The sequence below is a fragment of the Apium graveolens genome, chromosome 4, assembly GCF_009905375.1.
Source record: "Apium graveolens cultivar Ventura chromosome 4, ASM990537v1, whole genome shotgun sequence".
In the NCBI taxonomy this organism is placed as follows: Eukaryota; Viridiplantae; Streptophyta; class Magnoliopsida; order Apiales; family Apiaceae; genus Apium; species Apium graveolens.
In genome coordinates, this window is record NC_133650.1 from 149,923,853 (window position 1) to 149,951,331 (window position 27,479).

At 39.6% G+C, this 27,479-nt stretch overlaps 1 protein-coding gene and 2 non-coding genes across 3 annotated transcripts; 1 reads left to right on the top strand and 2 right to left on the bottom strand.

The window, feature by feature from the left end:
* Positions 1–2,114: 2,114 nt before the first annotated feature.
* Positions 2,115–3,602, bottom strand: LOC141719065 (uncharacterized). Its single transcript, XM_074521448.1, has 2 exons — positions 3,457–3,602; positions 2,115–3,261 (listed from the first exon to the last, which is right to left on the bottom strand). The coding sequence occupies exons 1-2, from the start codon at positions 3,600–3,602 to the stop codon at positions 2,115–2,117; spliced, it is 1,293 nt and encodes a 430-aa protein (XP_074377549.1).
* Positions 3,603–6,283: 2,681 nt separating this feature from the next.
* LOC141722863 (small nucleolar RNA R71) lies at positions 6,284–6,390 on the bottom strand. The gene has a single exon (XR_012575861.1). It is a non-coding gene; the product is annotated as a small nucleolar RNA R71 (small nucleolar RNA).
* Positions 6,391–18,467: 12,077 nt separating this feature from the next.
* LOC141723009 (small nucleolar RNA R71) lies at positions 18,468–18,574 on the top strand. The gene has a single exon (XR_012576003.1). It is a non-coding gene; the product is annotated as a small nucleolar RNA R71 (small nucleolar RNA).
* Positions 18,575–27,479: the final 8,905 nt, after the last annotated feature.

Below are 27,479 nucleotides of genomic sequence, written 5' to 3' on the forward strand. Positions count from 1 at the left end.
CTCATTTTAGCATTCTTCCTCATGACTATAGAATATGTAGAATATATATGAGAGGATAGGTGGTGCGGGCCTCTATCCGATGAGCTTGGAAGTACGACCTTAGCTTTCGTGCCGCAAGGATAAGGGCATATACTAATTTCTCCATGTTGGTGTATCTAGTTTCTGCATCAATAATCTTTTACTCACATAGTATACTGGCGACTGGTGACCTTCCCCTTCTTTTACCAACGCTGCGTTGATGGAGTATTCTGAGACTGCCAAGTAAAGAATCAACGTTTCTCCATCTTCTGGCTTGGCCAACATAGGAGGATTTCCCAATTGTTCTTTGATTTTCTGAAAAACTTCTTCACAGCCCGAGGTCCACACAAAATCCTTTCCCATGCCTATAATTGCTTTAAAGAATTCCTTGCATTTATCTGAAGACTTTGAAACAAATCGATTCAAAGCTGCAATCCTTCCAGTCAGACTTTGTACTTGCTTAATGTTGGTGGGAGATTTCATATCCAGCAAAGCTTTGATTTTCACTGGGTTTGACTCAATTCCTCGGTGGTTAACCATGAACCCTAAAAATTTCCCCGATTCCACACCAAATACACATTTATGGGGATTCAGTTTCATCCTATATATTCTCATAATGTGGAACATCTCTGCCAAATCCGCTATATGATCCTCTGCTTGCTTATATTTCACCAGCATATCATCCACGTATACCTCCACTATTTTCTCGATCTGCTTTTTAAATATCTTATTCACCAGTCTTTGGTAAGTTGCTCCAGCATTGATTAGACCGAATGACATCCCGATGTAATAGTAGCGACCTCTACCACTGATGAAGGAGGTGTGCTCCTGATCAGGTTCATACATAGGAATTTGAGTATAGCCGGAGTATGCATCCATGAAACTTAGCAAATCATGTCCGGCCATTGTATCAACCAACTCATCAATTCTTGGCAAAGGAAAGCTATCCTTCGGGCATGATTTATTCCGATCGGTGAAATCCATACATGTTCTCCACTTTCCATTAGGCTTTTTCACTAACACCGGATTTGCCAACCATTCCGGGTAAAAGGATCCTCTGATTAACACGACATCCAAGAATCTATCTACTTCCTCAGCCAAGGCTACCGCCCTTTCTCCACTTACAGCCCTGCGCTTTGGCCAAATCCCTTTATGCTTTAGATCGATATTCAATCAATGGCACATGATTTTTGGATCAATTCCCACCATATCAGAATGGATCCACGCAAATACATCAAGATTTTCCAAGAGAAATATAGAAAGCCCCTCTTCCAATCTTGGAGCCAACTGAGATACAATTTTTAGAACTTTGCTTAGATCCTTTTCATCGATAGGGATTTCAATTATGTCTTCAGCTGGCCCCATTTTCTCTGTTGGCATTGGTATCTATGGGTCTAAGTCGAACTGATTATGATCCTCATCACTCTGCTGAGAGGGCGCATCCTCTTCGAGAGGAACATCAACTTCTTTTCCCGTTGAAGGAGCGCCCTGTATAACAGGGGCATCAACTTCTTTCACATTAGGGATGGTAGAAGGTGCACCCTACCATACAGGGGCATTAACTTCTTTCGTGATTCCTGAAGATAAGGGCACACCCTCAGAAAGAGGGGCATCTCCCTTATATATATCTTGTCCAAGACTGTGCAAAACATCAAATCTCCCTTCGAGCCTTTCCCCATTGAAATTTGCTTGGATTATGTCATTTGGGGGCTCTTCTTCTTCCAACATCTCAATCCTAATAGCATCTTCTAAGAACAGTGTTGTCGGAGGCAATTCAGAGGAGCATTCATTTTCTTGTTCAACATAGTAATGGACCCGAATTTCCTCGATTGGTTGTTCGATACTTTTCTCTCGTTCATCATCTGATTCATCTCCGACTTGGATATCCATTCTCCTAAAGCCCCTCATAGCCTTCCTATAACACTTCTGAGAGTCATATTGAGAGCCCTTTATGCTGCCAACTCCATTCGGGGTTGGAAATTTAATGGTAAGATGGTGGATCGAAGTGATGACCCTCATTTCCCTAAGAAAAGGCCGTCCTAGTAGCACATTATGGGATGACTCCTGATTTAGGACCTTCAACTCGAGCATCTTTGTTACGGACATCGGACTCTCCCCCAGGGTGCATGGCAATCAAATTGATCCCATGACTCCAACCCCTTCACTAGAAAAACCGTAGACCCAAGAATCCTCCCTTGACATATCTCGATCAGGCAATCCCATCTTCTTAAAGGTGTTGTAGTAAGGGTTATTGCTGAACTTCCATTATCTACAAAGTCTGTGGAGACGTTTTTAGTCCCGATTTGGAGAGAAATGACCAAGGCATCATTGTGGGGGTGGTGTACCCACCCGACATCTGCCTCCCTGAAGTTGATATCCATGTATTCTCCCTTGAATACTTTAGGTGGCCTAGTCTCCACCCTATGGATGTCAGTTAGTGGTCTAAACCGAGCTTCCCTGGCATATCTTTCCAAGGCTCTATTACTGTATTCCATCCCAGGATCTCCTCCGTATATTGATCGAATGCTGCTATCCCTAACAAACTTATTTTCTTCCAGAGTTTCATTGTTAGACCCTCGAGGACTGCGACCTCCTTCTTCCTTTGCTTTGTTAGTGCCACTTTTATGCCTCCTTACTTCCTTTACTACCCACTCACCGAGATATCCTTCCTTGATTAGAGCTTCGATTTCATCTTTTAGCTGCCGACACTCATGTGTGTTGTGTCCGGATAATTCATGGTATTCACAGTATTTCTTCTTATCTTTGCTCTTCCAATACGACAGAGCCTCGGGTTTTCTAAAAAGTCCTCTATTCTTGTTCACCTCAAAGATGTGCTCAATTGACGTGGCCAAAGGGGTGTATCCGCTCGTTCTGCTATCATAGCTCGAGGGAGGGCTCCACTCCCTTCTTACCGTTATGGCATTTACCCGATTCAGGATTCGAATACTTCTTCGATATCTTGGACTCGGGTATCTATCCCTCTTCCTTGCTCTGCCTCCCTGGCTTGTTTGCGAAGTCGGTTGCACCTCTGCCAAAGATTGTTCTATGGACTTGAACGATTCTGCCAAAGCAAAGACAACAACTATAGTAGTAGGGTCTTTTCCCTGTAAATATTTCCAGAAATCCAAGCCAACCCTTAATCTTGCTATCAAAAAAATTTTCAAAGCTTCGTCTGAAGCACCTCTTACGCTAGTGGACTCAGCGTTGAATCTTTTAAAGTAAGATGTCAAACTTTCATTCTCCCTTTATTTGACATTAGCCAGAGTAGTGACAGACGGAGCATATCTCATAACTACTTGGAACTTGGTTAGGAATAAGGTTTTCATTTGGTCCCAAGAAGTGATTACTCCTAGTCCGAGCTTTTGAAACCATTACTGAGTGCTTTCCCTGAAAGTGGATGCCAAGAGCTAGCATCGGGCTAAGTCTGAAACTTGATACACGTCCATCTCTATATTGAATCGACCCAAGAATTCCAAGGGATCTGAACTTTCGTGGAACCGGAGATCACTAGTTGTGTTGCGATATCCAACCGGCAACTGAGCCTCTCTTACCGCTACAGAGAATGGTGAAGGAATTTCGGCCATTGCTGTTACTCTCCCTTTCAGTTGATTGAGCAGCATCTTTAGATCGTCCACATTAAAAGTTCCCACCCCGGGGATATTTTACAAATGATGTTGTGGACCTTGAGGACATTGGTTGCACCCTGCCATACAGGGGCATCAACTTCTTTAGTGATTCTTGAAGATAAGGTCGCACCCTCAGAAAGAGGGGCATCTACCTTATATACATCATATCAAAGACTCTGCAAAATATCAAATCTCCCTTCAAGCCGTTCCCCATTAAAATTTTCTTGGATTATGTCATTTGGGGGCTCTTCTTCTTCCAACATCTCAATCCTAATAGCGTCGTCTAAGAATAGTGTTGACGGAGGCAATTCAGAGGAGCATTCATTTTCTTGTTCAATATAGTAATGGACCCGAATTTCCTCTATTGGTTATTCGATATTTCTCTCTCGTTCATCATCTGATACATCTCCGACTTGGATATCCCTTCTCCTAAGGCCCCTCATAGCTTGCCTATAACATTCTCGAGAGTCATATTGAGAGCCCTTTATGCTGCCAACTCTATTCGGGGTTGGAAATTTGATGGTAAGATGGTGGATCAGAGTGATGACCTTCATTTCCCTAAGAAAAGGTCGTTCTAGCATCACATTGTGGGATGACTCCTGATTTAGGACCTTGAACTCGAGCATCTTTGTTACAGACAGATTATAAATGGATTTTATATCCATTTAGAATGCTTCATATCGTCTTAAGTTGATGACTTGACCTCAAGTATGTGGTGTTTTTAATGCATTTTTGTTGAGTCTTTGCAGAGCTATAACTAGAGGCAAGAATGGAGTTTTCTATGCTTCTATGGTGGAATGAGATCAGTAAATGAAGGGCGAAAGCTTGCCAGAGGAGAAGAGCAAGAAACAAAGAAAGTAGAATTTGTTGGCAGAAGGCAAGCGCGGCCGCCCTCTACCTTGGCCGCCCACGCTGCTTGAACAGAAGGTCAGCACGTCCATACTGTGTCTTGGTGCGCCCGCGCTAGGTCGTGAAAAAATGAAATCCTGTTTTGATTCTGATTGGAAGTTTCATGCAGTCAAATTAATCTGGAAGTATAAATACCATAAGATATCAATCAGAAGAAAAAGAACTGAAGGGAAACAAAAAAGTGGAGAGCACAAGATGGCTAAGAAGAAGAAGATCTAGTTCTACATCATATTTTTTTATTCTTCTAATTAGGCGGTACTTTGGATGCTTGTTTCAGATTTGTTTTCAAAACTTTAATACTTTAATATTCTCTTGTAGTATTCAGAACCTTTTTTACTATCATGTTTTCATTGGAACCCATGATGACGAGCCGTTCGATTATGAACTTATCATTACCATGGGATTCTAACGGATTTATTTATGGAGTTTAATAGTTGATTGCCTTAAAGTTTTCAGTGTGTGATGAATTATTGATTTCCTAGTATGGTTATGCTTAATCTTCTTGGATGCGTAGCTAACATCTAAGTTGTATTGTTAATCTCTATTGAATGCGAAAGTGGATATAGGGGTTTAGAACTTGCCATGCTAGCATAGATTTATGGATGTTTTAACATGCATGATTCGTAGTGTAATTTTAACCATCGTAGGTTGCCCTATGTGATCTCAATGGATAACTTGCTCTTAAACCGTTATGTTTCAAATCTTACACACATATAGGGTTTAAACATAATTGGTGTCTACCAGCTTTTATCTAATTTGTGGATGCTGAGTGGTAGGGAATATGTATATTGAAAGATAGCGTGTACTAGTTTCGTGTTGTCTGATTAGTTATCATAACTGTCACATACTATGATTAAAGGTATAAACTCTGAATGAAGTATTTAATAAAGTTGGAATCCCATATTTTATTTCACATAAGCAACTTGATTTTTAATCTCTTAGTTAATTCATTCTAGCATAATTACTTTTAGATAATCAAACTCAATTTGATACTTGTCTTAGCAGTGAATAATAATCATACATTGTTGCATAAGTGCACATTCTGAATTAAACCATTCTCAGTGGGAACAAACTAAACTTAATCTTATACTACTTGTGACCGCGTATGCTTGCGTGTTTTTGTGCGAACAATTTTTTGGCGCCACTACCGGGGATTCAGTGTTAAAATTAGTTTATGTGCTTGTCATTAGTGGTCGTTAAAGTTCACTAACTCGGATTATTTCTCTTACCACTTTTACTTTGCTTCTGTGTTTCAGGTATTTGAGCAAGCGTGTATGCGAACACATTCTCAATCTCGTAAGGATACACTTGAAGAAGTAGAAACGGAAGTGATCATTGCAATGGGAGAACCAGTAAAAGAAGCGAAAGCATTGAAGGATTATTCTCAACCGAAAATCAATGACATTCAGTCTGGCATTGTCAGACCAACCATTGCAACTAATACCTTTGAAATCAAGTCTGGCACGATTCAATTGGTTCAGAATTCATTCCAGTTTGGGGGTGCTCCAACGGAAGATCCCAATATGCACATTAGGGATTTCATCGAAATTTGTGACACCTTTAAGTTCAACGGTGTTTCGGAAGATGCTGTGAAACTGAGACTTTTCCCATTTTCTCTGAGGGATAAAGCTGAGAGCTGGTTTCCCTCTCTACCAGCAGGTTCTATTGCGACATGGGAGGATCTTTCTCAGAAATTTCTTACTAAATTCTTCCCTATGGAAAAAACAGCTGCAATCAGGAATGCTCTTACTCAATTTGCACAGCAGTCGAGAGAATCTTTATGTGAAGCTTGGGAGCGCTACAAGGATATGCTTAGGAAGTGTCCACATCATGGAATGCCTAATTGGATGGTAATCAATTACTTCTATAATGGGTTGGGAGCACAGTCAAGACCCATGCTAGATGTAGCATCCGGTGGAGCCTTATAGGATAAGAGATATGCGGAAGCTTATGAGCTAATTGAAATGATGGCTGCTAATGAATATCAGAACCCAACTTAGAGACTACCACAAGGGAAGGTAGTAGGAATTCTGGAGGTGGATACAGCTACGGCTATAGCGGTTTAGCTAAAGGTGTTGACTATGAAAGTGGATTCTCTGACCAACTATGGAGTTCATCAGATAACAAGTGTTTGTGAGCTTTGTGCAGGTGCCCATGCGATGGATCAATGTGCTATATCTAGTGAGTCAGCAACCTTTATGAGCAATTTTCAGAGGTCACAACAACCAGTTCCTGCCGCTTATCATCCTAATAACCGAAACCATCCTAATTTTAGCTGGAGCAATAATCATAATGGTATGCAACATCCACAACAGCCTTACCAGCTGTTTGGATCCAAGCCATTCAACCCTCCTGGTTTTCAACAACAGTATGCACCAAGACAACAATTTCAACCACAGGGAATGCAACAACAATCTCATGGAAGTGCTGGTCAATATGCTAATGAAAAATTTTAATTAGAAGAATTGAGGCTAATGTGTAAAAGCCAAGTGGTTTTGATCAAACTTTGGAGAATCAAATAGGATAAATTGCTAATGCGTTGCTGAATAGACCACAAGGAACTCTTCCTAGTGATACAGAGGCTAACCCAGGCAAGAGGGAAGTCAAAGAATAGTTGAAAGCAATCACTTTGAGATCTGGAAAAGTCGCTAACCATCAAAAATCAGCAGCTGAGCAAAATGAAGAAGTGCACGGGCAGAAGGTCAGCACGCCCGCACTACCTCTCAATGTACCCACGCTCTCCCCTGAACCAGAAAATGGAAGTCTTGATAAAGCTTTTCAGAAGGATGGCGAAGAGGAAACGAACAAATTTTTTGCTGATCAAGCTACTCCTGAGCAAAATACAGAAAAAAACAGGTCTACCCCCCTCCTCCATATCCAAAAAGACTTTAGAAGTAGAAGATCGACAAGCAGTTTACCATATTTTTGGACGTTTTTAAGAAATTGCATATTAACATACCTTTTTCGAAAGCTCTAGAAGATATGATGAGCTATACAAAGTTCATAAAAGGTATTCTATCTCGGAAGTTGAAACTTGAAGAGTTAGAAACCGGCTCTAACGGAAGAGTACAGTGCGGTGCTGTTAGGTCCCAATGTGTTTGTAGGGGGGTTGAATATAAACAGTACCGAATAATCGAATTAAATGGGGAATAAAAAAATGTGACACAAAATTCAAGTTAAATAAGAATATTATTAAACTTGAAGGGTGTTACAACAACGGTATCGATTACAAGGAATTAATCTCAAATTAATTATCACAAATCTAGAATAAATTCGACATGAACTTTTTTTATTTTTACAATAAAAAGATTCACATGCTAAACACAATTTGATATTAAGTTCTAGGGATTTTGATCCGCTAGATAGTTACACAAGAACAAGAGAATGATTTCTAGTGGTTTGGATTTAACTTTACAAACTAGAAATTTAATCTTGAAATTAGCAGAGAAGATGAAATATTTGTTCTGCTTCTTTTTCTTCTTGTTCTCGGGTTCTGTTGTGTTTTTTTTGTTGAATGGCTGCTTCTGTCTTTTTAATCAATCAACAGAATGGAATGAACTGGAATGACAATCCTGAGCTCAGCAAGACAATCCCAACAGCTAGCAAGACTTTCAGTAGGACTATCAAATGAACTAGCAAGACTATCCTCCTCCCAGTGTAAGTTTCAGCAAAACAATTATTTGTACTAGCATGACTTTGGTATGACTATCAATTGTCATACCGATTGTCATATTAGTACAATCAGATTATCTTGTTGAATTTAAATAGATTTTAATCCAATTTAAATTCTAAAAATCCTTAATATTAATTCTGAATTAATTAATCAATTAATTCAATTAAACAATAAATTAATCTTTGCAGATATAATTTATTTTCTTAATTAAATTATTTGACTTAATTAATTAATAGAGAATTAATACTAATCTTGAGCAGCAACCATTCTTCTGAAAATCTTCTGAAAATCACTGTCAATTATGAATCAATTCCACCACATCAATGTTGACACTCGATGTACTGTCTGGTTCATGAGTGACTAACTTCCGTGACGTTTCTTCAAGCCTTGACCTTGATACTCTTGATTTTCTTCAGACTAAATCCTTGTAATTAATTGATACCCTGATGAGATCTCTGTCACTTGATTAAATCCACAATCTTGATTTATATCACTGAGGCATGATCAATTTCTTGAACTTCTTCCAGTGAATTAATTCCTCAAGTCTGTAGATGAACCTTGTTTCTGAATCCTTTGACATATGTTACTTTGCGAGATCTCTTTGACGGTAGATCCACTATTTACTTATTACATTCTTATTTGAGTTGAGTTAAATCCTCGAATATACAAATAGGCTATGACATATGCCTTACAGGTGCTGCAACAGAAATTGCCTCATAAACTTAAAGATCAGGGAAGCTTCACGATACCATGCACTATTGGCAAGTTATCTTTCGACAAGTTCTTGTGTGACTTGGGAGCTAGTATCAACCTGATGCCATTATCTGTCTTCATTCAACTTGGGCTACCTAATCCAAAACCTACAAAAATTTCCTTATAACTGGATGATCGGTCCATCACGTATCTGAGAGGTATAATGGAAGATGCCTCGGTTAAAGTGGATAAACTCATCTTCCCTGCTGATTTTGTCATTCTAGTGTTTGATGAGGATAAGAAGAATCCTATTATCTTGGGAAGACCATTCTTAGCTATAGGCCAAACTTTGATTGATGTGTGTTAGTCGCTAAACACGCGCTAATATTACACGCAAGTATAAGAGTTCGCAAGTAGAATAAGATATAAATCAGATTCGATCCCACAGAGACTGCATTGGTTAACTATCTAAATTACGCACCTAAGCAACAATGTATGGTTATTATTCAATGCTAAGATAATAACAAAGTGAGGATGTTTATAACTAAGAATTACGCTAACAATTATAACTAAGAGAATAAAATAGACTGTATTAATATATATGACAAACATTGGATTCTAACTTCATTACGTACTTCATTTAATAGCCTTATTATTCTCAACCTTAGCATGCAATAGTGATGACACTAATCAGATAACACAAAACTGATAAACGCCAACTTTCGTTGCGCGAGCACTATTCTACCAGACATCCACAAAAGAGATAGAAGCTAAATTGGCACCAATTATATTGAGACCCTATATGTCTATAGAATTTGACAACATAACGGTTTAAGCACAAGTTATCTATCTTGATTACATAGGGCAAGTAAGATGGTTAAAATTACCTACGAATCATGCATAACAATATATGAACCTATGCTAGCATGGCAAGTTCTAAATCCTTAAATTCACTTTCGCTTCATTAAGAATTAACACGCTATCTTATAAGTTCCCGACGCTTATAAGATGAATAAGCAAAACCATAACTAGGATATCATACAATCACCACACATTAAGGCAGCAAACAATTTAACTAAAGAAATCTATAAATAAATCCGCTAGAACCCCACGATAACGATTAGCCCATAATCGAACTCATCGCCAATGTGGGTTCCAATGAAAACATGATTTAGCAAATGTAGTCTTTATACGAATAAATAAAATCAAGTACACACAAGAATATAGGTTCAGCAAAACAAGAAACAAGCATCCAAATTACAACTCAAAACAAAGATTCACAAGAATAAACTAGATCATCTTTGCCTTTGTTGAATTGTGCCAAAAGGTCTCTTGCCGTCTTCTCCCTCCTTGATGTCTTGAAAACTATGAATATCTGAATATCTCTAAAAAATGACCTAAGTTATGTTTATATAGCCGTCCATGCATTCCCAGGAGTCCAGAATTTGAATTACACAAGAATCAGGATTTTTAAGTCCCGACCCAGCACGGGCGCGCGCTTCACCAGCGTGGGCGCGCTGACTTTCTGTTCCCCCGGCGCGGCCGCGCGCAATACCAGTGCGGGCGCGCCTGCCTTCTGCCAAAAATTCTTTTTTTCTTTTCTTTATTTCTTGCAGCTTCAAGCCAGTCTTTCAAGCTTTTATTCCAACACATCCTAAACACCATATTAGTATCAAAACAATGCTAATTCACCTGATTCACAAAGTAAAGTCTGAAATGCAAAAAAACTTGAAAACACGTTAAAACACAAATAACTTGAGTACAAATACAGCAACTCAAAGATTATTAGAGCATAAATAAGTGTCATAAATGCCACTTAACACACCCCCAAACTTGAATCGATGCTTGTCCTCAAGCATAAACAGACTCAAAGAACAAGAAATAAAAATGCATGAATGCAACTAATATGAATGTAATGATCCCCAAAGAATAACTAAACCAATAAACTAGCAACACCTCATCAAATGAAATTATTCGCATAAAGATCCATCATATCTCACAAATCAATCTACATATCAGAGACGTGCGTGTGTGCGAATGCTTACAGATGTACTATCACAACTAGATCGACAACCTTGACTCACTACTTATCAAGATAATCGCAAGTTTATAAATAGAATAAAAGGTAGACTCAAAATAACTTATAACACTTCAATTCTTATATCGGAGTTAATCATGGATTCATGCTTTTATTCAAACAAAACAAAACACATATGCGTATTTGATCGTGCAATGAATGAGGTCCACAAAAGACTTATACAATAGCACCCATGTAGCGAGCGTTAGGTTAGCGGATCCCAGACTATAAAAGCCTTAGGTCACTAGGCACAAAGTCCCCTAAGAACTTAATAACTCGAGTACTAAAGAGCCCACTTGTGATCAATTGTACATAACACTTATTAATTTATTTTTCTTCTTTTTTTAACAATTTCTGAATGAGTGTGTTTCGCTCCATCTCATTCAACCCTAGACTACTCATAAAAATATGAGTCGGCTACTAGACATTTAACACCTAGCCACACAACTAACAATGAAATCTAATTTCCTCCAATTTGTAAATATCCATGTCTTTTATTATTAAGAGAATATCCTAAATTCGAAATATAAACAAGCGATTAAACCTCGACAAACCAACAAATCATGACTATGATCTAACACGGTAGCAACCTATAAGACTTAATGAAATACAAATGTCTCTTGCATGTAAATCAATCCAACAAGACTCAACATCACTAAATACGACATCACTACACTAGCATCAATATCACCAATTAATCGGAAAAATTATCTAAGGGAATCATAATATAATGCAAATGCATGAAACTACATGAACAAATTATCATAAAAACTACCAAAAATAAAAAAAATTACATGGAAAAATATATGCAACTATATGAATTAAACTATCATGAACATGCAAACTATATGAGACTCACACGAACATATTCCTTAAACTACTACCCCCAAACTTAAAATATTCACTGTCCTCAGTGAAGGTAATAGTAAGGAATCTGGCATACCTACTCAGAATAAGAATCATCACCTTCAATGGGTGGAGTGTCAGGTGTGTCCGGAGGTGGATACACGGAATCCTCACCAAAAACTGGCCACTAGATGTCAACTCCCGTAGCTCTAAATGCAGTCCCAAGTACCTGGGTGAGATCGCGTGCAAACTGACTGTGGATGTCGTGCATCACATCCATCCTCCTCGCAAGACGCCGATACTGCATCAAACTCAAACTAGCTCCCATATCTGCTCCTGCTGCCTCATCCTGCTGTTGTTGCTGCTGGTGCGATGGACCGACCTCCTCTCCCAACTCGGCTCTCCAAGCTGCCTTGCTAGCCTGCTGCGTACCACCGGCATATGACTGAGGGGCTGGACTTCCTCCTGGTAGATGATTATAAGAATAACCAAGCCCCTTAGGATCAGGCTTGCCGCCATACCTCTCAACCATGTTGTGCAGCGTAGAACTGTCGATAGGAGCACTAGGAAGTTGTAGCTGCTCATGTACGGGTCAATGAACACCAACCGCCACGCACAACTTCGTCACAATGGACGCATAAGAAATAGCACCTATAGTACCTCCCCTCAAAAATCTCAAGATCCCCTGATAGATCACCATCCCCAAATCAATGTAATCACCATGAAGAATACCCCATAGCAGACGAGCACGCTCCACAGTAATCTCATGCACATGCGAAGATGGCATGATGTTAGCACAAATAAACGAGTTCCAAGCTCGTGGAAACCTATCCATGCATGAAGCAGGGAACGCGGAGTAATCAGTAGTACCCCTCTTGAACTTCCAATGAGTCTCAGGCACACATAGAGTAACAACGATCAGATCTAAGTTAAAGTCCTCCGGAGTCTTATCGTTCCACGTGTCCTGTCCGAGCTTCCTCGCGGGCTGCTGAATCACTGTTCTGATAGCCTCAGCACTGTACTCGACAGTCATCCCCCTCACCACCGTAAAGCCATTCTTCTCCGCTTTAGCATTGGCATAAAACTCCCGCACAACTCTCATGGGCACAACAGCGGGAGCCTCACAAAATGGTACCCAACCCATCTCGAGAATCATCTCCAACAACTTACCATCCTTCCTGGATGGCAGAAATCCTCTCTCCTTAGAAATAGGCTTCGAGAGAAGCCTCGTGTACTCTTCCTCAGCCTCAGGATTAGAAAACCTAGGCCTCATACCACCAGCAGATGATGAATCGATGGTGCTGCTTCCAACTTGAGTTCTCTGTCTTTTGGGTGCCATCGGATTGAAAAATAGTGAATAAAAGCTTAAGTGTTTAGAGATAATATGTGTTTGAGAGTTTGTGAATTGGTGGAGAAGTTGTCTATAAGTGTATGTATTTATAGGTGTAGGGGTGTGAATTTGATAAGGAATAGAAGTGGGATTGATTATGGGAATCGTGATAATAATGGAATTGATTGGGAGAGGGAATTATAGGGTGTGTAAGAGTAAAAATCGGGTTTGAATTGATTTTGGAATTAAAATCCTGATTTTACCTTATAAACTGCCGCCTTAAAAAAAATTCGCACAGGGACCGGAGCGGCCATGCGCTGAGACAGCGCGGGCGCGCTCTACTTCTGGAAAACCAGCGCGGGCGCGCTCAGCTACTGGAAAAATGGCATGGCCGCGCGCTAGAAAAGCGTGGGCGCGCCCAACCTCTGTACTTGGCCTTGATTTTTTTTCTTTCTCTGATTTTTTTGTGAATTTTTCCTTTCTTCTTGCTTCCTCTACCTACTAATGTAAAACATACTTGGGCCTCCCAAGAAGCGCTTCTTTTACATCGCTAGCTTGACGTTGAATCTCGAGATCAAGTGGACAATAAAATGGCACTAACCACCTCGTGGTTTGCCCTATCACCATAATAATGCTTCAACCATTGACCATTTACCTTGAATTCTTGGCCCGGATCATTCTCAAAAAGTTCCACCGCTCCATGTGGAAACACAGTTTTGACAATAAAAGGACTTGACCATCTTGACTTCAACTTTCCAAGAAAAAGACGGAGACGCGAGTTAAAAATAAAGCACTTGTTGCCCCTGCACAAATTTCTTGAGCACTAGACCCCGATCGTGCCACCTCTTGACTTTCTCATAGTATATTTTTTTGTTCTCATAAGCTTGAAGTCGAAATTCATCAAGTTCGTTCAATTGAAGCATCCTTTTCTTTCCAGCTGCATCCAAGTCCAGATTCAATTTTTTTAAAGCCCAGTAAGCTTTATGCTCGAGCTCCAAGGGCAAATGACACCCCTTGCCATAGACCAGTTGAAACGGCGACATTCCCAATGGAGTCTTATATGCTGTTCTATACGCCCAAACAGCTTCATCAAGCTTCAAAGACCAATCCTTCCTTGATGGACACACTACTTTCTCTAAAATGCGCTTGATCTCTCTATTAGATACCTCAACTTGACCATTTCTCTGAGGATGATAAGCCGTATCAATGCGATGATTCACATTATACCTTTTCATCGTAGCAGTAAACTTGCGATTGCAAAAATGCGACCCCTCATCACTGATTATGACTCTTGGAGTTCCAAACTTTGTGAATATCTGCTTGTGAAGAAAATGAAGCACCACTTTCGCATCGTTCGTTGGCAACGCCTTAACTTCAACCCATTTCCACACATAATCAACCGCCAACAGGATATACTGATTGTTTCAAGATGAGACAAATGGACCCATGAAGTCAATTCCCCAAACATCGAAGACCTCAAACTTCAGAAGCACATTAAGAGGCATCTCATCCCTCTTGGACATATTACCCACACGTTGACATTGATCACATTTCAAAATGAACTGATGAGCATCTTTAAATAATGTCGGCCAAAAGAAACCTGTTTGAAGAACACGAGCTGCTATCTTTTCTCCACCATAATGTCCTCCATAAGCTGTTGAGTGGAAATCTCACAAGATCCCCCCTGTTTCGCTGTAAGGAATACATCTCCTGATTATTTGGTCAGCTCCTTGTCTAAAAAAAACCGCTCATCCCACATATACCACTTCACTTCATGTAGAAACTTCTTCCTTTGAGCATAAGATAGGTCGGGAGGCATGATGTTACTCACAAGGTAGTTCACTATGTCTGCAAACCATGGCTCTTCTTCTTGCACTCCAAACAGCTGCTCGTCGGGAAAAGACTCATTTATCAATGTCTTATCCAATGAAGTAGAATTTGGATTCTCTAATCGCGAGAGATGATCAGCAACTTGATTTTCAGTTCCCTTTCTGTCCTTGATCTCTAGTTCAAATTCTTGGAGCAAAAGAACCCATCAAATTAATCTAGGCTTAGAGTCCTTCTTCGAGACAAGATATCGAATGACGGCGTGATCCGTGAAAACTGTCACCTTAGTCCCAAGTAGATAAGATCGAAATATCTCAAAACCATAGACAATAGCTAAAAGTTATTTCTCTGTAGTAGTGTAATTCAGTTGAGCACCATTTAGAGTCTTACTAGCATAGTAGACCACATGAAATATGTTGTTCTTCCTCTGCCCAAGAACTGCTCCAACTGCATAATCACTTGCATCACACATCATCTTAAAAGGTTCATTCCAATCAGGTGTAGTTATGACTGGTGCCGAGATTAGACTCTTCTTCAATGTCTCAAATGCTGCAAGGCACTCGTCATCAAATTTGAAAGGGACATCTTTCTCTAGTAAACTGCATAATGGATTTGAAATTTTCGAGAAGTCTTTGATGAAATGCCTGTAGAAACCCGCGTGACCAAGAAAATTGTGAATTTCCTTGGCAGAAATAGGAGGGGGAAGATTCTCAATGACCCTCACCTTGGCCTTATCCACCTCAAGACCCTTACTAAAAACCTTGTGCCCAAGAATTATGCCTTGATGCACCATGAAAAGACATTTCTCCCAATTGAGAACCTGATTGGTCTCAACGCACCTCTTGAGGACGTGTCCAAGATTTTGCAAGCATTAATCAAAAGAATCTCCATAGACTGAGAAGTCGTCCATGAACACTTCCACACTTTGGCCAGTCATGTCAGAAAAGATGGCCATCATACATCGCTGAAATATGGCCGGTGCACCACACAGACCGAAAGAAACTCATCCAAAGGCGAATGTACCGAATGGACAAGTGAAGGTAGTTTTCTCCTAATCTTCCGGAGCGATACAAATCTGGTTGTAACCCGAATAACCATCCAGAAGACAATAGTACTCATGACCAGCCAACATGTCAAGCATCTGATCAATGAAGGGCAGGGGAAAGTGATCCTTTCTAGTGGCTTTGTTCAGCTTCCTATAGTCCATACAGACTCTCCACCCCGTGACTGTTCTTGCAGGTAAGCTCATTCTTCTCATTTGCTACCATAGTAATACCACCTTTTTTTGGTACACATTGAACCGGGCTTACCCATGAACTGTCAGAGATAGGATAAATGATCCTGCATCTAGCCACTTCAGAATTTCCTTCTTTACTACTTCCTTCATGATTGGATTAAGTCTGTTTTGCTGCTCGACTATAGGCTTACTACCATCTTCTAACAGAATTTTATGCATGCAGTAAGAAGGGCTGATTTCCTTGATATCTGCTATAGTCCATCCAATTGTTGATTTGAACTCTCTCATAATTCTCAAAAGCTTTTCCTCATTGCTACATGAAAGGTCAGATGCAATAATGATAGGCAGAGTAGATGTATCACCTAAAAAAGCATACCTCAAATGTTCAGGTAAAGGCTTAAGCTCAAGAGTAAGAGCTTCCTCAATAGAAGGCTTGAGGCGTTTAGGAGATTTTTTTAATTCCTCCATTTCAAGAGATTCAAAAGGCATATCAATCTTCCTTTTCCCGGGAGAAGCATTCAAATATTGCAATTGCTCATCACCTTCGTCATCTTCGCTATCCGAATTTTCCAACAAGGTTTTTTCTAAGGCATCAGACTTAGCAAATTATCAAGTTCTGATGTGACCACCGAATCAACCAACTCCACTTGTAAGCACTCCTCGTTATCAGTAGGAAATTTCATAGCATTGAACACACTGAAAGTTATATCATGATCCAACACTCGTATTATAAGCTCACCCTTCTGGACATCAATCAAGGTTCGACCAGTTGCCAAGAAAGGCCTTCCCAAGATTATGGGAATCTTCTTATCCTCCTTGAAATGAAGAATGACGAAATCAGAAGGGAAGATGAGTTTATCCACCTTGACCAAGACATCCTCCATAATACCTCTCGGATATATAATAGAATGGTCGGCCAACTGCAAGGTCATGTAAGTTGGTTTGGGATCAGGTAAGTCTAATTGCTTGAAGATTGACAAAGGCATCAGATTGATGCTAGCTTCCAAGTCACATAAGCATCTGTCAAAAGACACTTTCCCTATAGTACATGGAATAGTAAAGCTTCCTGGATCCTTAAGCTTCGGGGGCAACGTCTGCTGCAGTACAGCACTGCATTCCTCCGTGAAAGCGACAATCTCTAAATCATCTAGCTTCACTTTCCGAGAGAGAATACCTTTCATAAACTTTGCATAACTAGGCATCTGTCGAGAGCCTCAGTGAAAGGTATGTTGATATGAAGAATCTTGAACACCTCCAGAAACTTCTCGAATTGCTCGTCCAGCTTTTTCTTCTGCAGCCTCTTAGGAAAAGGCGGTGGAGGATAGATCTGTTTCTCCCCTGTATTACCCTCAGGAGGAGTGTGCTTAACAATAGTCTTCCTTGGTTCCACCTCTTCATCCTGGTGATTTACTTCTTTCTCAGCTCCAGCTTTTTCAGCCAACTCTTGAGTTTGCTCGGGATTAGCAACCCTTCCAGACCTCAAAGTGATTGCCTTTACCTGCTCTTTAGCTTCCTTCTTCCCTGGTACTTCAGTTTCACTAAGTAGTGTACCATGTTGATGATTTAGTAAGGCATTGGAAATTTGCCCAATTTGATATTCCAAGGTCTTGATAGAAACGGCTTGGCTTTTGCACATAAGCTTCAACTCCTCTAATTCAGATTTTTCATTAGCTTGCTGCAGCTGGAGTTGTTGTTTTGGTGCATACTGCGGTTGCTGAAAACCAGGGGGGTTGTACTGCTTAGCTGGATACTGCTGATAAGGCTGTTGAACCGCATTCTGAGCATTGCTCCAACTGAAATTAGGATGATTGCGGTTGTTTGGATGATAGGTGGCTGGCACAGGTTGTTGTGATCGCTGGAAGTTGCTCATGAACTGAGCTGAATTATTAGAAATTGTGCACTGATCAGTCTCATGGGCACCAGCATAAAGCTCACAGACACTAGTGATTTAATTAAATCCATAATTAGCCAAAGTGTCCACCTTCATTGTCAAAGCCTTAAGTTGGGCAACTATAGCAGTTGTTGCGTCCACCTCCAGAATTTCAGCTTCTTTTCCCTGAGTCAGTCTCTGAGAAGGATTTTGGTACTCATTAGCAGCCATCAGTTCAATAAGTTCATAGGCTTCATCATAGCTTTTAGCCCACAAGGCTCCTCCTGATGCTGTATCAAGCATCTGCCTAGAAGTATGACCCAATCCATTGTAGAAACAATTGATAATCATCCAATCAGGCATGCCATGGTGTGGGAACTTTCTTAGAATCTCCTTATATCGATCCCAAGCCTCACACAGAGATTCTCCAGTTTGCTGCGTGAACTGGGTAAGAGCATTCCTGATTGCTGCAGTGTTCACCATGAGAAAAAATTTAGTGAGAAACTTTTAAGCAAGATCTTCCCAAGTTATGATAGACCCTGCCGGTAGAGAATGTAACCAACACTTAGCTTTGTCCCTCAAAGAAAATGGGAAGAGTCACAGCTTGATAGCATCTTTAGTCACGCCATTTAACTTGAAAGTGTCGCAAATCTCGATGAAATCCCTGATGTGCATATTGGGGTCTTCGGTAGGAGAACCCCCAAACTGAACTGAGTTCTGTATCATCTGGATCGTGCTTGACTTGATCTCAAAAGTGTTAACCGCTATAGCTGGTCTAATGATGCTAGACTAAATGCCATTAATCTTAGGCTTAAAATAGTCCATCAAAGCCTTCAGATTTCCTGCTTGATCACCAATAGCTACTATAATTGGCTCTTCCACTTCCTCTTCTTCTTTTACCTTATTTTCTTCCTCAAAAACTTCCCTACAAATTACCACAAGTTCTTCCTCGGCTTTATCCAGTATTCTCTTGCGAGTACGCGAATGCGTATGCATACAGCCTCGCTAGATCACCTGAAATAAAACAAGGAAACCAAATAAGTAACAATGTCTGAGTCAATGAACTTTAACGACCACTGATGGAAAGCACATAAACTAGTAATTAACACTGCAGTCCCCGGCAGCGGCGCCAAAAAGTTGTTAGTCGCTAAACACGTGCTAATATTACACGCAAGTATACGAGTTCGAAAGTAGTGTAAGATATAAATCAAATTCGATCCCATAGAGACTATATTGGTTAACTATCTAAATTACGCACCTAAGCAACAATGTATGGTTATTATTCAATGCTAAGACAATAACAAAGTGATGATGTTTATAACTAAGAATTACGCTAACAATTATAAATAAGAGAATAAAATAGACTTAATTAATATATATGACAAACATGGGATTCTAACTTCATTAAGTACTTCATTCAATAGCCTTATTATTCTCAACCTTAGCATGCAATGGTGATGACACTAATCAAATAACACGAAACTGATAAACGCCAACTTTTGTTGCGCGAGTACCATTTTACCAGACATCCACAAAAGAGATAGAAGCTGAATAGGCACTAATTATATTGAGACACTATATGTCTATATAATTTGACAACATAACGGTTTAAGCACAAGTTATCTATCTTGATTACACGAGCCAGTCTTTCAAGCTTTTATTCCAACACATCCTAAACACCATATTAGCATCAAAATAATGCTAATTCACCTGATTCACAAAGTAAAGCCTGAAATACAAAAACACTTGAAAACACGTTAAAACACAAATAACTTGAGTACAAATACACCAACTCCAAGCTTATTAGAGCATAAATAAGTGTCATAAATGCCTCTTAACAATGTGCAAAAATGAGAGCTTACAATTAGAGTTCAAGATCAGGATGTCACTTTTAATGTGTTCAATGCAATGAAATTCCCAACAGATGAAGAGGAGTGCTATAAAGTAGAACTGGTCGACTCGGTAGTGAATTCGGAGATGAAGCAATTGCTAAGGTCAGATACCTTAGAGAGGGCCTTAACAGGAGAATATGAGATTGAAGACGATGAAAGAGAAGAGCAACTTCAGATTTTGAATGCATCTCCATGAAAGAGAAAGTTGGATATGCCATTCGAGTCTCTTGGAATAGCAGAGCTAAAAAATTCTCAAGAACGTCTTAAACCATCTATTGAAGAAGCTCCCATACTTGAGTTCAAACAACTGCCGGATCACTTGAGGTATACATTTTTAGGTGATGCATCTATATTACCTGTTATTATTACGTCTAACCTGTCAAGTAGTGATGAAGACAAGCTTTTGCGAATTCTGAGAAAGTTTAAATCAGCAATCGGATGGACTATAGCAGATACCAAGGGAATCATCCCTTCTTATTGTATGCATAAAATCCTGCTTGAGGAAGGAAGTAAACCTACCGTTGAACATCAGATAAGACTCAATCCTATTATGAAAGAGGTGGTGAAGAAAGAAATTCTTAAATGGTTGGATGCAGGGATCATTTATCCTATTTTAAACAGTTCATAGGTGAGCCCGGTGCAGTGTGTGCCTAATAAAGGAGGCATTATAGTTGTAGCTAATGAGAAGAATGAGCTCATCCCTACTCGGACAGTCACAGAGTGGAGAGTATGCATGGATTATCAAAAGTTGAATAAAGCCACCAGAAAAGATCATTTTTCGCTTCCATTTATCGATCAAATGCTTGATAGGTTGGCTGTTCATGAGTATTATTGCCTTCTGGATGGGTACTGAGGTTATAATCAGATTTGTATTATCCCAGAAGATCAGGAGAAAACCACATTTACTTGTCCCTTTGGTACTTTTGCTTTTCGCCGAGTTTCTTTCAGGCTCTGTGGTGCACTTGCTACTTTCTAGAGATCGATGATGTCCATATTCTCTGACATGATTAGTACAAATAATGAGTTGTTCATGGATGATTTTTCCGTTTTCAGATCTTCGTATGATGAGTGTTTGTATAATCTGGGCTTGGTGCTGAAAAGGTGCGTTGAGACCAATTTGGTGCTTAACTGGAAAAAATGTCACTTCATGGTGCAACAAGGTATCATTCTTGGGCACAAGGTATCTAGCAAGGGGCTAGAAGTGGATAGGGCGAAAGTGGAGACTATTGAAAATCTTCTTCCACCAATCTCAGTTAAAGGAATCCGCAGTTTTCTTGGTCATGCGGGTTTTTATCGGCGATTCATTAAAGACTTCTCCAAAATTTCTAAACCCTTGTGCAATTTGTTGGAGAAGGATGTTCCCATCAATTTTGATAAAGAATGTTTAGATGCTTTCGAGATTCTGAAGAAAAAGTTGACTATAACACATGTTATCACTGCACCTGATTGGGGTGAGCCTTTTGAGATGATGTGTGATGCTATCGACTTTGCAGTTGGAGCTGTTCTCAGTCAGAGAAAGAAGAATATTTTCCACGTGGTTTACTACGCTGGTAAAACCCTTAATGATGCTTAGCCGAATTACACTACTATGGAGAATGAGCTTTTGGCAGTTGGTTACGGGTTCGAGAAATTCAGACCTTACTTGGGATGACAGTTTACACTGATCATGCAACTATTAAATATTTGGTCTTGAAGAAAGATTCAAACCTGCGATTGATTCGATGGATTCTCTTGCTTCAGGAATTCGAGTTGGAAATCAAAGACAGTAAAGGTACGGAAAACCAGGTAGCGGATCATCTATCACGTTTGGAAGATCATGGTAAAGCTTCACAAGATAACATGTTAATCAACGAATCTTTTCCTGATGAGCAACTTTTTGGGGTACAAGAAGAAGAACTATAGTTTGCAGATATTGTGAACTATCTTGTGAGTAATGTGATTCCCTCGGAATTTTCTTATGCGCAAAGGAAGAAGTTTTTACATGAAGTGAAGTGGTATCAATGGGATGAGTCGTTCTCATTCAGACATGAGGTAGATCAGATAATCAGGAGGTGCATTTCGTATAGTGAAACGAATGGTATTTTACGAGAATGTCATGCCACTGGTATGGTGGTCATTATGGTGGAAAGAAGACCGCTGCCCGTATCCTTCAGGCAAGATTTTTATGGCCAACCTTGTTTAAAGATGCTCATCAGTTTGTGCTAAGATGTTATCGCTGTCAACGGGTTGGGTATATGTCCAAGAGGGACGAGATGCCTCTTAACGTCCTTCTTGAAGTTTAGATTTTTAATGTGTGGGGAATAGACTTCATGGGACCCTTTATATCATCGTACAACAATCAATATATTCTCCTGGCAGTAGATTATGTGTCTAAATGGGTTGAGGTTAAGGCTTTGCCAACCAACGAAGCTAAGGTGGTGATTAATTTTCTTCATAAGAACATTTTCACACGTTTCGGTACTCCATGAGTAATAATCAGTGACGAGGGAACATATTTCTGTAATCGTAAATTTTCTGCATTAATAAAAATGTATCGTGTGAATCATCGTGTGGCCATAACTTATCACCCTTAGACTAATAGGCAGGTTGAAGTGTCTAATCGAGAAATCAAGCGAATCTTGGAGAAGGTGGTGAGTCCGTCATAGAAGGATTGGTCATTGAAGCTAGATGAAGCTATTTGGGCCTAGAGAACAGTATACAAGACACCTTTAGGTATGTCTCCTTTCCAGTTGGTGTATGGTAAGACGTGTCATCTTCCTGCTGAGTTAGAACATAAGGCATACTAGGCTTTAAAGAAACTAAATCTTGACATGTAGGCTGCTGGAGAAAGGAGAATGCTCCAAATTAATAAGCTCGATGAGTTCCGTCTACATGCTTATGAGAATAAGTTATACAAGGAGAAGGTTAAGAGATGGCATGATAGAATGTTGGTACACAAGTCATATGTTCCTGGTCAGCAAGTCCTACTTTTCAATTATCATCTCAGACTTTTTCTAGGAAAGCTCAAGTCAAGGTGGTTAGGGTCGTTCATAGTCAAAGCTATGTTTTCACATGGTGCAGTGGAAATTTTTGATAAGCTTCCGGACCAAGCATATAAGGTTAATGTTCAAAGGTTGAAGCATTACTTTGGTGATACGGTGAACCGTGAAGCGGTGATCACCGTTCTTGCTACGACTTGAATTTAGAAGCTTCACGTCAAGCTAAGGACAAAAAACAAGTGCTTCTTGGGAGGTAACCCACACATTTCTGTAGTATTGTAGCTTATAAAAAAAAGAGAAGAAATTTTTTTTGGCAGTAGCTCAGCGCGCCCGCGCTCTCCTCCAGCGCGCCTGCGCCTGTCTAACAGAAGCTCTGGGCGCCCGTGCCTACCCTATGATGAGGAAAAAAATAAAAAAAATACAAAATAATTGCTACACAGGTTTACCCGACATTTAACCCAAACCCTGCCCAATATTTTATAGCAGCCTCCCCTCATATCTCTACTACATATACCGATTCTTATATACTTGCCCATTCTTATATACACACAATACCTTGCTCTACATTCACTCTTTGCACCCAATTCATAACCAATTGCTTGATTATAGCATCCAAGAGAGCAATATTTATTGGTAGTAGTAGCACTCATCCCTCTTCTACAGAGGACTCTAGTATGGGTGGTGGTGATAACAAATTCACTTCACTAGAGGCACAAGCGGAATTTGCTCGATTGATGTCTAAATCGGTGGCTAAGGAGAGGGGATTCTTGCCTACGGCTCTGGATGAGCAGTTAGTGGATATGGGTAGGGAGACCTTTTGTGAGGCACCATCCGCGGTTCCATTAAGCATTATGCGGGAGTTCTATGCCAATGCTAAGGCTGCGAAGAATGGATTTTCTGTGGTTCAGGGTTTAACTGTGGATTACCGGCCTGCTGCTATTCGTCGAGTTCTATATCAACCTGCAAAGCCTAGGGGTTCTGAAGATTGGGCACGCAACCCGGGCTGATTTGGATTTGGATTATATCTTAGAGGAGCTATGTGTTCCGGGTACGACATGGAAATTCAAGGCAGGAATAACTGAGCTGCTCACCTTCCCTACTTCTTCCATGAACAGGTATGCGAGGGCCTAGAATTTATTTCTGTGTGCTAATATTCTGCCTTCTTCGCATTCGCATGAGGTCACTGTGGACCGAGCCATAATCTTGTGGGGGATTCTGAATGAGGAATACATTGATCTTGATTATGTCATTCATTAGAGCATGCTTCATTTTCTGTGAGGTGGGATGACAGGGCGATTCCTCATGGCTCTATTATTACTAAATTGTGTATAGTTATGGGTGTTAGGTGGTATGAGGAGGAGCAGTTGCAGATGCCGAGTGCTCTTATTGATCACTCTACGATTTCTAGGATGGAGAAATGGGACGACGGTGTGCCCCATGACAAGGGGTTAAGGTATATTTATGATGAATCCTCCTGTGCCTATAAAGGGACCCTCTCGTACGCAACAGGCAGCTGATAGGTCTGGTTCTGGTGATGCTCAGTATAGACGTTTGACTTGACATATTGATGTCATGCATGACATCCACCGCCATTTTGCAGAGGACTTGACACAGGCTCTAGGTAGTGTTTTTCAAGCCACTGGTGTTAAGGTGGATTGGCCAGTTTTTGGAGCTAGCACAGTGTATCCGCTGCCTGATTCTCCACCTGAAGAGGGTGATCCTGCCGACAGTTGGGATGCTCTTTCTATCCTTATTATTGCCTTTAATGAGGTCATTGAATATTTTAAGTTTGGGGGTGGTAATTTAAGGATTAGTAGTAGTAGAGTCGTGTTTATATAGGAATCATATTGTATGTGTAGTGGTAGTTCATTCATAGTCTTGCATTGCTAGTCATATAGACCATAATTATTTATATAATTGTGTACATATATTATGTTAGTCTATTTAGTTGTATTTGCATATCATATAGCATGATCCCTTAGGATGAACTATTTCCGATTGGTAGGTTGGTGTTGATTTGGGTGTGGTGATGATGAATAGAGGGATGATTAAGTTCTTATGAATTGACTTGCATGACCAGAAGCAAAGCCTATTTACAAGTCTCTTCGGTTGCTTTTGGACTAGATCAGTGCCATACTGGTTTGGCTGTTAAAATTTAATCACTTGTTTATATTTAGAATATTTCCTATTCCCTTGATGACGGAGGAGCACTAAAATATAAATTGGGGGAAATCATGGATTTCATTGCTAGTTGTTAATAAAAGTTAGGCATTAAAAGGCTAGTAGCCGCTCATGCTTATGAGTAGTCTAGGGATGGATGAGATGGAGCGAAACACACTCATTCCAGAAAAAAAGATAGAAAAAAAGAGAAAAGAAGAAAAAAAAGATTTTTTTTTGTGTTAGTATCTGAATGTAGAATTGACCATGAGTGAGCTCTTTAATACTCGAGCAATTAAGTTCTAGAGGACTTTGTGCTTAGTGACCTAAGGCTTGTTCAGACTGGGATCCCCTAACCTAACGCTCGCTATATGGGTATTATTGCATAAGTCTTTCGGGGCCTCATCCATTGCACGGTCAAATAAGCATTTCTGTTGATGTGTTCAGTGTTGTAGCATGAATCCTTGTCTAACTCCAGTGATGATGGAGGTGTTTTGGAGTCATGATGTGTTTAGCGTTCATTCTACTTATAAGCTTGTGATTGTTTTGGCGAAGAATAGTATATGGTTTTAATCTAGTGTTGGGAGTATATCTAATAAGCAAAGCACACACTCATATTTCTGTGCTTGTAAGTTAGTATATGAGATTTAGTCGAACTCTGTTTAGAGTTATTGCATTCTTAGAGATATTGTCTTATTGATCTGGTTATGGTTATTCTGAAGGGATCTTTGCGTTGTCATTTAGTTGCATTCATGCATTAGTTGCATTCATTCATATTTTGTCGAGTCTGTTTATGCTTAAGGACAAAAATAGATTTAGGTTTGGGGGGTGTGATAAGTGGATTTTATATCCATTTAGAACGCTTCATATCGGCTTAAGTTGATGACTTGACCTCAAGTATGTGGAATTTTTGATGCATTTTTTTTGAGTCTTTGCATAGCTATAACTAGAGACAGGAATGGACTTTTCTATGATTCTATGGTGGAATGAGATCAGGAAATGAAGGGCTTTCGCTTGCCAGAGGAGCAGAGCAAGAAACATGTTACAACCAGCATTTTTGTGTAATATTAATTGTGAATTTGGTGTAATTATAAAGCCGAATGCCAATATATTCAACTATTGTATGCTTGTGTGAATGAGAATTTCTGCGTCTTAAATTTTCATTTTGTGGTATATGATTTTTCAAAGCAAAAGTTTATTTATTTCTTTTATTTTTGATTTATAAGGAATATTTTAAACCTGGAGTAAATTTCTTTTTAAAAGTTATTTTGCTCACAAAATTCAAAAGTGGTTTTATAAAATTTCCAAAAATCCAAGTTATTTTACGGTATAAATTTTATAATTTTTGAACTTGTGTTTTATTTTATAAAAATAAATCTTTATAAATGTTAATTGTTATAATTAGCAAATTACATAGTTATCCTTGCATGCAAATCCCTTCTATTCAATCCAAAAGGGCTAAAGAGTCAATAACCACCCCACTAACTCTTATTTCTTAAGCCAAATACCTTCTTTACCCTTGCATGCAAATTGAACCAAGTTCAAGTGGAAGGCTAATCATGTCAATTCTTAATTCCACTCACTTTTGGCAACACAAAAACCATAAAACAAGCAAAGACATGATCATTCACTCCACTCACCACCACACTTTCTCCTCCCTCCCTCCTCCCTCTCCCACTCTCGGCCCTCCTCCCCCTTCACTCTCGGCTTTTAACCGAAACCCCCTCCCCATTTTTTTTCTTCAATCATCAACCAAGCTTCCACTCTCTATACAAGTAAATGTTACTTCCCATACCATGATCACTCATATTTCAAAGAGTTTTGAGTAGAAAGTTTAAGTTTAAAGGTTGCATGTAAAGGTTTTAGTTGGAACTCAAAGTACAAGCTTGATTCTTATGGATTTAAGGTTGTTTTTGAGAGGACTACAAGGAATGGAGAAGTGCCAAGTCTTTAGGGGAAACTCTTGATGAATAAATGGCCATTCTCTTCCATTTCATTCGGCCATGACCATATGGGAGCCGAATGAATGGTCCTTAAGACTATTCTTGTTGCTTAATTCAATTTTTGCATGTTTATATGATAATGGCTTGAATTTTATGGTGAATATTTGATAAAACTCTTTGCATGCTAAGTGATCATCTAGGTATATCTTATGCTAGGCTTGCATGTCAAGTTTATGATAGAATATATGTAGAAAATATGTTGTTTTGGTTTGCAAAACCCGAAGACATGCATGCATGTGGATTTCTCTTAGAATGTTATAAGATTTTGATCATTTGGAAAGATTTTGTTAGTGAGCTTCAATCTCAGTAGAAATAAGGTGTTATTATTGATTAATACTCCTTG